Source organism: Siniperca chuatsi, linkage group LG5 (genome assembly GCF_020085105.1).
Source record: "Siniperca chuatsi isolate FFG_IHB_CAS linkage group LG5, ASM2008510v1, whole genome shotgun sequence".
Taxonomy (NCBI): domain Eukaryota; kingdom Metazoa; phylum Chordata; class Actinopteri; order Centrarchiformes; family Sinipercidae; genus Siniperca; species Siniperca chuatsi.
The window spans coordinates 75,353-86,069 of record NC_058046.1 but is presented as its reverse complement, the minus strand read 5'-3'; the positions used below and the strand labels follow the sequence as shown (position 1 = coordinate 86,069).

Genomic DNA, 10,717 nt, shown 5'->3' with positions numbered 1-10,717 from the left:
CATAGGGCAAAATAAAAAGACATTTTAAAAACACTTAGAGTTAAATAGAAAATAAAACAGGAGAGTAAAAGTTACAGTGCAGTGTAAGAAATGAATCATTATTTGATTTAATAAAAGGCAGCCGCAAACAGAAAAGGCTTCAGCCTTGATTTAAAAGAACGGAGTCTCAGCAGACCTGCAGTTTTCTGGGAGTTTGTTCCAGATATGTGGAGCATAAAAACTGAACGCTGCTTCTCCAGGTTTAGTTTGGACTCTGGGGACAGAAAGCAGACCTGATCCCAGACCACCTGAGAGGTCTGAATGGTTCATAACGCAGCAGGAGATCAGAAATGTACTTTGACCCTAAACCATCCAGTGCTTTATAAACCAACAGCAGCAAAATCAGTTCTTTAACAGACAGGAAGCCGGTGTAAAGACCTCAGAACTGGACTGATGTGATCCACTTTCTTGGTCTTAGTGAGGACACGAGCAGCAACGCTCTGGATCAGCTGCAGCTGTCTGAGCGAGTTTTAGGAGACCAGTAAAGACAACGTTACAGTAGTCGAGTCGACTGGAGATCAATGCGTGGACAAGTTTTTCCAAATCCTGCTTAGACATCAGTCCTTTAATCCTGGATATCTTCTAATGTGGCAGCAGGCCGACTTTGTGTTTGTCTTAATGCGGCTGTTGTAGTTCAGGTCTGAGTCCATGACTGCACCAAGATTTCTGGCTTGGTTTGTGGTTTTTAACATTACAGATTGAAGCTGAGCGCTGACTTTTAATTGTTCCTCCTCGGCTCCAAAAGCAATGACTTCAGTTTTATCTTTGTTTAACGGAAGAAAATTCTGGCATCCAACCGTTGATTTGTTCGATGCACTCCTCAGCACTTGTACTGGACCATAGTCTCCTGGTGACTTTGTTATGTAAATGTGTGTGTCGTCTGCATAATTATGGTAACATATTTAGTTGTTTTCCATAATCTGAGCCAGTGGCAGCGTGTAGATGTTAAACAGAAGAGGCCCCAGAAGTGTAAACTTTGAAACTGAAAAATATGATTCAGATATTTGAATGAAATAATTGCTTCACTCGCATGATGTTCGCAATGTTTTCAGTTATGAAACTTGCTTTGCATAAATTCAACACTGAAAAAAGGTAGTTGAATCAGTTTTATACAGAGCGAAACTAATGAAATGCAGAGTCTGCAGAACAGATTAATGATCAAAGTAAGAAATGTTCTATTGGTTATTTAGTTTGAACTGAGTCTCTGATATTTAATAAAATAATGTGAGTGACCTTCAGACTGAAGCTGCCGCTCGACTTGTTGAAGGACTCGCTGACATTTCAGTTTCGGATCTGAAGGAAAAAGTTCAAATCTGCAGCGTCAGAGAGAAGAAGAAGGTCGACATGTGACTCTACAGACATTTACTGTCTGATATTCACTGTCAGTTTCTAGAAGGAGGATGAAGTCATCACACAGCAGATTTCACATCCTGTTTTACTGAATACATTTTGAAGGAAATGTGTGTGCGTTGCTCTTCCAGTTGATTACAGAAACTTAGTGAGGCCTCGACCCGCATAATATTTCTGACCTTTAATTGCCTCATGTCCCCTCTCGCTCCCTGAGACCCTTAGACCCTCTCTTCATGGTCTAGACTTGGACACAAACACTTTCAGGGCTCCTGGACTTTGGAACATCTCACCTGAGGAGATCAGGGCAGCAAACTCTGTTTCCTCACCTTTTTTAAAATTGCTTTTCATTGAATTATTTATTATTATTATCGCTTGAATCTTGTCGTGTTCTGTTATTTTAAAGTACTGTATAAATAAAGTTTATCATTATGTTCTTGTACCGCACATGAGTCAGAGGTCAGAGTGAATAACTTCCATCAGTCTGTCTTTATTTTTTTAAATTTTATCTTTATTTTACCAGGAATATTCAGAATCTCTTTTACAAGGGAGTCCTGGCCAAGACAGCAGCATTCTGTGGTCAAGTAGTCCTTAATCCTGTTTTTATAATCTTCCATGCCAATAAAATGATTTAGCTTAAGGTGGTCTGAAATCACTTCCTGTCTCTATATATAGAGAGAGACACATCTGACATGTAAAATCTAAAGAAAGACAAAGCTGCTTCTGATGTTTGATGACTTTATAAATTATGAAATTCTGTACACCAGGTTCTAGCTGCAATTAATTCTGTGAGTTTTATTTTGAAGTGGAGATGTGTGTAATGAAAACATTTAACAAGGTGTGGACTTTCCCCGTTTTCATGCTGGCATCATGTGATCAGGAAGTGTTTCCACCTGGCAGACAGGTGTGGCTCGTTCACTGACTGAAAAGCAGAGGAGCAGCAGAGACCGACAGAGACTCAGGTGGATCAAACACTCAGGTACTGTGATCGTCAGAGTTCATAGTGTAAAATTAAAGCATTCAGTGTTTCTCACCAAATCGCAGAAAATATTTGCAAAGACAGTTTTATTCAAAATATAAAAAATGCTTTACGTTGTAGCAGTTCGACTGGGAGCCTGGTGCCAGAGTTCAGGTCTGACATGTTTCTTAGTTATGTACCAGTAAACCCTACAAAGGACCCACGTCTTTCAGTCCGTGACCCCTTAACAATCAAACCTGCTAACAAGCAGGTATTTCAATATGACAATAGAGTTTTAGCCACAGTTCAAACTCCAAATAATCAGTTCAAATGTCAGCAAGAGTTCATATTTCAACCAAAACTCCTCTTGGCCAGCAAAAAAGTGTACTTTGCACTTATTTTAGCTTTTATAATTTATATCCACTTTGTACTTAATTCATCTTAGCTGTATTACAGTGTATTGTATTTTGATTTGCACAGCTCTTATTTCTTTCTAGAAATAATTGTGTCATTGCGGACATATTTTATTATTATTATTATCTATTTCTGTTCTATTAGTATTTCTATTCCTGTGTGCATTGACGTGATAGTGAGCAGCTGTAACGAAAGAAACACAGTAAATACAAAACAATGCACCTCCATGCTTGCGTATAAAGTAGACATATTTATATCAACCAGCATGTCTTGAATTGTGTATTTCCTTCAAATAGAAATTGCGTACTGACGGTCAGGGATTTGAGTCCCACAGTACCCACGGTCACGTACCGAATGCTCAGACAGGGACTCCTGTTCAGCTGTTTTATTTATTTATTTATTTATTTATTTACAGCACTGAACACACTGCCAATGATCATCTGTTATAGTTAGTTTGTCCTCACTGGGATCCATATGCATATTCACAAAAGTTCTCACAACTGAAATATGAAAAAGTTTAAGGACAAAGGGACAGGTGCACCTGATTAAACTGCATTTAAATATGTACCTTGGAATGCGGTCAGTTATTATAGTTGGACAGCTGCTGGACTGAGCCACGATCTGGAGACCAAAAACAAGGAAAATTAACATTCATATTTATATAAAAAAACATAATGTGTTTTTTTAAATTTTTATTTTGTGGAAGCATTTTTCAGTCAAAGGTGAAACAACACAGATATGATGGGTTATACTGGGACCCGCCCCATCTTCAATAGAAGTGGCACCAAAGTCTGGCACCTCTGCGAAATCTGAATGCTGTCAGTAATGACGTAATGAGCCTTCCTTCTTTTTTAGTTTCCTTGTGTTGTGGTAAATCTGAGAAAACTATGAAATGCTTATAATTGTTAGAGAGCTTATGGGAAGAATTGGGAGCTCTTAAAATATGAGTTGGGGAAATTTCTTAGGGAATTTGGTGATGATCTAGCCAAGGAAAAAAGAGTAACTGTAGAAGAGGTTATTGTGCAGCTCTTTCTCAACGGGGGGCCCTGTCTGATGGGAAGAGATGTGAATATACAAAATTACAAAATAAATTGGATGACTTAAATAAATCAACATTCGATACAGAGCAAAACGCAGCCCACTTTGTTAGATCGGAAAAAAGTAAAACTTGACATGCTACAATTGATCAACTTAAGTTGGATGACAAAATAATCGATGATCCCAGAGAAATAGCTGCCCTTTGCTACAATGTTTTTAGCAATCTATACACATGTAAATATTGCAAGGCACCAGCCAACTCTTTTATATAGTCAATCAGCCATTGTAAAGTTATATTATCAGAAGATAGGGAAGCTTGTGACAGCATTCCCCATGAAGAGGTTATGAAAGCAACTGGAGATCTAAATAATAACAAGAGTCCAGGGTGTGATGGCATTACCGCTGAGTTGTATAAAATAATAAAAAATAATTTTCTGGTTACGGTCTTCTCAGAAAGCTTCGAGAAAGAAGCTCTTCCAACAAGTATGACTCAAGTTTTCCCTCCGATGTCCTACAGCTGCTCAGCTTCAACTCTGATTTACAGAGTTTCCTGATGGATGGATAGCTTTACTTGTTGCTAAAGTAGCTAACCACTAACTGCTGCCAAGTGTAGTTGTCGTTATAATTATTATAATATTTTCTAATAAATCTTTTATTTTTATTTGCTAAATACCACATATAAATTCAATGGTTTTAAATCATTCTTGCCTATTTTTAAAAATGAACTCAATGAATATGTGGATGCTATAAAATATTCAAAGAAGTCCAAAGCATCACTCTGTGGACGGACTGTGCCTTTTCCACAAGTGAGTAGATGTGCGCCATTTTGGTTTGAAATACCGGATAGATAGTCCCTGAGTTGACTGGTGCGTGTGACGCGGCGTCGTGCATACTTAAAGGAGCCGATCGCCACAACATGTTAGCACCACCTGTAAGTCAGTGGAACAACATGAAACCATCGGCAGGAGAGCATATCCTGTTGCCATGACTTCATGTGTGCATGTGCGTCCTCGTGCACGAGGAAAACAGCAGGTGGACTCACTCGTAGAAAAATGTTCCATGTCGCTGCTCGAGGACCGAAACCTTTAACAATATAATATATATATGGACCTGGGACACAGTCCACACTACATACTAACAGTATACAGTTGTAGTATGTACTTTATTCTGACAGGAAATGATGCAAAACTTATGCCAACCAACGTCTGCGGTTTCAGGATGAAGGGTTAACTCTGACCCTTATTTAATTATTGAAATTTATTTTAATGTTTTCCTGCTGACTGCTTTGAGCTTCAGTCTCGCATATAATCCTGCCAATGAAGCCGTAGTTTGTAGTGTAGATGTTCAGTCTCTGATCTACTTTTCTTATTATTTGGATATAATCTGGTTGGTCCAGACTGTGTGAAGGTTTGCTGAGTCCAGGTTCTGTTACAGGAGCTGATCCAGGACCAGCAGGCAGAGGGGACGTCTATCTTTGACCTGCAGAGGAAACAGGAAGTGGGGAAGCAGACAAGATGGAGCATCATTTGGTGGAAATCCAGATGACTGACGGACTGAAACACTGTACAGAGACCAGAATTGGACCTGGTCCAAGTCCTGGTTCTGACTTGCCTGTTCGAGCTGTTTTCAATCCTGCAGATCAGATTCTGTCCACCATCGATTCAGGCGCTCTGCTGACTGCTGCCTCACCTGAGGAAGAGGAGGGGGATGATGATGATGAAGGTCTGAGGAAGTGTACGGTGAGGATGAAGCCTCATCAGGAGCTGAAAAACAGCAGCAGCTGTGTTTTACTGGAGAGACAACGCAGGTACTGACACTATCTACTGGACTTTTATTGTGAAGTTGAACTTCCTGTGTTCAGATTGCAGTATTTAACATGAAGAGAAGCCCCTCCCCCTGCTGGATGAGATCATCACTGTGATCAAGAAGTTGTATGTAAGGGGGGGGGGGCGGTCCTGTCCTGTCCTGTCCTGTCCTCACATGACAAACTGATGTCATCTCTGACAGGAAACGCATCACTCAGAGCTGCAGCACGCTACGACAGCTGCTACCCACAATCCACAGCGGAGGCATTAACATGGTAACGGTGCTGAAGACAACAGTGGCTTTCCTGGAGACGGTCCAGGAATTACTCCCAACTGAAGACCCAAAAATTCAGGTACAACACCGTGAAATAGTCCCAGCCCAGGAGCTTCTTCTACAGCTCATATTAACTGTGGTGTTCCTCAGGGCTCTATGTTGGTCCTCTGTTGTTTTCAGTACAGCTGCTTCCTGTCAGTCAGTTTGTGCAGAACCACGATGTCTTAATGATGATGATGATCTGTAGGGATCGCACTCAGTTAATCCCAAAGCGTACTGTTGATAAATCAGAATTTATTGAGTCCTCTCAGATTCGACCGGCTGTTTGAATAAAAGTTTGATCTGTTCTGAACAACAGGAAGAAAACAGACAGAAATCTAAACTTTAATTCAAACCTTCCATCTTGTTTTGTCCAGTTTAGACATTTAAAGGATCAGTCTGGTGTTTTTCTGTATTTTTTTCTTAGTCCGTCTCTCAGTAACGTCTGACTTCCTGTCTGCGGCTCTCAGCTGCGAGCCCATTGGTTGCTGCTGAAGATGTAAATCTTTAAAAACACCTCACATATACATAGTTTCAGTGTTTAAAAGGCTCAGTAGTTTCCTCAAACAGCTGCTCGCTGTAGTTTTTATCAGACTAACAGGAGGAAACAGAGCATCTGTTGGGGACTATTTCCAGCGGCGGATGAATCCACGTGTGGTGCTGTAGTGAGTGTTTGGGGCAGCAGGACGGTGTGTGTGGGGCGGAGGCAGAATAAACTACAGTGTGTGTGTTCGTGGTGATGAAGGAACATGTCAGCCAGTGCAGCAGAGCGGCTCGCTGATGAGTTTTAATAGTTTCTGGACAACGATGGAGGAAGAAGATCCATCAGCTGTGATTCTCACACACACACACACACACACACACACACACACACACCTGTTACCTGTTAGCAGAAACGTTTACTGTTTTGGTCTAAACGTGGGATTAAATATCACCACAGTTAGAGTTTAAGGCTTTAAACAGTCTAACGGAGAAAATTAAAATATAAGCTTCAGCTCTGTAGTCCATCACTTACTCTTCCTTTTATATGTGGATCTGTGTGTGTGTGTGTGTGTGTGATGATGATGATGATGATGATGTCAGCTGTGTCCTCCTGCTGAGCTTCATGCTAATTGGCTGCTGCAGTGTCAGGAGAGCAGGGAGCTCGGACACAAGATGGCCACCGAGCAGGAGAAGAAGAAGAAGCAGCTCAACAGGTGAGCCAGATCACCTGAAGTGGCATACAAACATGTTTTATGTCAGAACTCAGATACCATTTAATCTGAACGTGATGCTGAAACGTGTCCTGCAGGAGAGGAGACGTCCTGCAGAGGAAGAAGAGCAGGAGACAGGCTGTTTCTTTAAAGCAGCTATAATCTATATTTCTGTAATAACAATGTATGAAATGACACTATGAAAGGGATTACTCCTCGTGATGAAGCCACAGAGAAATATCAGCTGAACCTGCAGCTCCGCTCGGCTTTACGGAGCTTTTATACAGACTTTCAGCTCGCTGTTCATCTGCTGCTGCTCTGGTTCGCTCTCAGCTCTCAGAGCGTCGTTTCCAGAGAAGAAGAAGCTGTAAAAAGCGTCTGAACGCTTCCTGCTCAGCAGCAAACAGCTGACAGACGCAGTCAGAGAGCAGACCGGACCGACGTCCATCAGGAGACACAGACACGCCTCCTGACGAAGCGTCATGTGACTCTGACACGCCACCTGACGAAGCGTCATGTGACTCTGCAGCTGCTGGATGTTTGATCACAAGTTCAACATGTCACCTTAAAAGGATATTTAATGTTGTGTTCACTACATCAGTTAGTGCAGCTTCAGTGTGTTTTTCTTTTTGCGGCTTCATGTCTGTTTGTAACTTTGTGACATCGTACATCATCCTGCTGGCACCATGGCAACAGTCCAGTCTGGAGGATGTAGTCATAGTACTGGTACTGTAGTCTTAATAGTACTGACAGTAGTAAGAGTACTTACTGATCTGACTCGGTTTATAAACTGTTGTTGAAGGAAACTCGGAGAAAGCTTTGTTTAGAGTTTGAGTCTTTTATTTTGATGGAGCTGATTTCCTGTCTGTGTGATTTCTGTTGTTAGAAAGTTAAAATGATCTCCGGTAGATTGTTTGTCTGAAATAAAAGAAAAAAAAAAAGTTAAAATCAAGTAACTTCATTATTTTATTTTGTTTGTATTTCCTGTTTTTGACAAAAATCAGCTTCCATGTTGGTTTGTTTAAAAAGACTTAGCAGGATCATCTGCTGCTTATTATTTAAAGACCTTGAGGTCACTAACGCAGTTGTAATGATCACTGATCAGGCTGCATCTGAAGCTAAACAATAAACAATCGGGTAAATAACACCACAACATTCAGAAATGCAGTACTTGAACTGTATATGATAAAGGGACATTATTATATATATATATATATTATTATAAAAAACGAATAATAAATCCTCCCCAGTGTAGTGGTAGGGAAGCGCTGATAAATGTAATGTGACAGTTGGTGGATGTGTTGGATTCTGAATCGTGAATTAAATGTTTTGAATATAAAATAACTTGTTAAGAAAATATTGTGATGACGTGATCAATGAGAGAAGGGCGCCGCCTGCTGGAGGACTGACACCGTCACCGTCTGTCAGCTCTGGATTTTTATTATTTATATTATTATTATTACATGTAGGTTTAAATAAAATATCGATTATTATATTGATTTAATGATTGACTGTTTCCAAAGGCCTGCTGTATGTTTCTTATCTGTCTGACACAACCGGAACACTCATTGTTAAATGTGTGTGTGTGACAGCAGGGCAGGGCTGCAACTGAGCATGCTCAGTACACACGCACACAATCTCAGCATCTTTACTGATGACAAAGGGTCCTCCGGGGAGACGCGCCGCGCGTGACCGCGTCCTCTGCTCTCGTGCTGCTGCAGACACAGACAGACAGACAGGCCTACAGGGTGAGACCGACCGACAGACAGGCAGCCGGTGTGTCGGTGAGGATGCGCGCGGCGGACAGCAGCAGCTCGCGGTGATTGTCGGATCGGTACCGAGAGGCGGTGCAGCGGAGCAGACCGGACACCATGAACTGCAACTGGGGCACCGAGCTGTGGGTACGTACACCTGTTCACACCTGCTGCACGCAGGATTATACCCTAAAAACCGGGTAACACGCTAACCTGGTTACCGGCAGCTGTGACCGTTTATCCAGTAGCCAGCCGGTAACCGGGCGGCCTGTTGGGGTGTGTGTGTGTGTGTGTGTGTGTGTGAGGCCCTCATGCTTCTGTCCGCTCTGCCATAGCAACACGGTGAGTGACGACAGCGGCTGGTGCTCTGCATCCTCCATGATGCTGCTGCAGCGCGCGACCAGACAGAGAACCGCCAACCCCTAATCTATTATCATTATCATTATTATCATTATTATTGTCAAGTATTTAGCCTTTTTTTACTCTACATTTTTCTCTCTGAGGTTCAGTTCATCCTGAAACACTGAAATATTTCATAATTTCGGTATTTCTACAGTCAGTAGTCTGTAATCAGTAGCTACTACACTCAGTCTGTAATACAATCAGTCAGTCTGTAGTACAAACTCCAAGGAGAATGGGGATGACACATACCACCTCACAGGGGGTGAGAAGGGGATGTGTGTGTGTGTGTGTGTATATATATATCTATATCTATATATCTATATATATATCTATATCTATATATATCTATCTATATATATATATATATATATAGAGTGAGTGGCTTGTCCACTGATCACTGGGTTGGCGGTTTGATCCCCATCTTCTCCTGTCTACATGCCAAAGTGTCCTTGGGCAACTGAACCCCAAATTGCTCCCAATGGTTGGCCATCACCCTGCGTATCCAAATAGCTTTGGATAAAAGCTCTATATAAATGTAGCCAGTTACCATTTAAACAAACACAGAAGAGAACAACGCCATTCACACAGAGGGAGAGAGAGCCGTGATAACATGCAAACTAGGGAGAGAAGGGGGGAGGCTGAATCCAGATCAACGACTGGATGAGACACTGAGAGCCAGGAGAGAGACAGAGGTCCCAGGACGGCCGATGGTCCAGGACGGCCGATGGTCCAGCACAGAGAAGCCTGAGAGGAGGAGGGAGGGAGGGAGGGAGGGGGGGACTGCACAGCGTGGCAGCTTTTTGGGCAAATAAACAAAAACAGCAGAGGGTAAGTAGTACAGTCAGTTTCTAGCCCGTAGTACAGTCAGTCTGTCTGTAGTACAGTCAGTCAGTTTGTAGTACAGTCAGTCTGTCTGTAGTACAGTCAGTCAGTTTGTAGTACAGTCAGTCTGTCTGTAGTACAGTCAGTCTGTCTGTAGTACAGTCAGTCAGTTTGTAGTACAGTCAGTCAGTTTGTAGTACAGCCCGACCGATATGGGATTTTTGAGACCGATGCTGATTTTAGAGGGGAAACATTCACAGATTACTGATATGGTGGCCGATATATCGAATTTTTGAGCTGGAATGAAAATAGACCCTGTCTATGTGGATTGTCCACCGATTTTGTGCCAATATAACTTTGCAAAGGTAATCAGTAGACTGCTTTCTTAAACAAATAACTTTATTCAAGAATATTTAAGTTAAATATTCTTTAAAGTGTTAAATAATTTTACATATACATTGTGAACAATTCTAAAAATAAACACTGAGAAAATAAAGAATAAATAAAAATATATAAATAGCTAAATAAACATCAGTACTGTTCAGTATCAGTCAATTGCTGAAGTAATTCAATTCAATGTTATTTATATAGCGCGAATTCATAACAGAAGTTATCTCATTGCACTTTTCCTA

General features: G+C 41.4%; 1 protein-coding gene across 5 annotated transcripts in view; it reads left to right on the top strand.

Annotated features, from left to right (window-relative positions):
* Positions 1-2,210: 2,210 nt before the first annotated feature.
* The window catches only part of fnbp1a (formin binding protein 1a), a 57,708-nt gene continuing 49,201 nt past the window's right edge, over positions 2,211-10,717 (top strand). For 4 of the 5 annotated variants that reach the window (XM_044196515.1, XM_044196514.1, XM_044196512.1 and 1 more), the window contains exons 1-3: positions 2,211-2,365; positions 5,231-5,603; positions 5,804-5,954. In XM_044196515.1, coding sequence (XP_044052450.1) covers positions 5,311-5,603; positions 5,804-5,954 — 444 coding nt within the window. In that variant the 5' untranslated portion in view covers positions 2,211-2,365; positions 5,231-5,310. Of the gene's footprint in view, positions 2,366-5,230; positions 5,604-5,803; positions 5,955-8,732; positions 9,009-10,717 lie in introns of those variants that run through there. The other variant, XM_044196516.1, reaches the window with a different exon arrangement.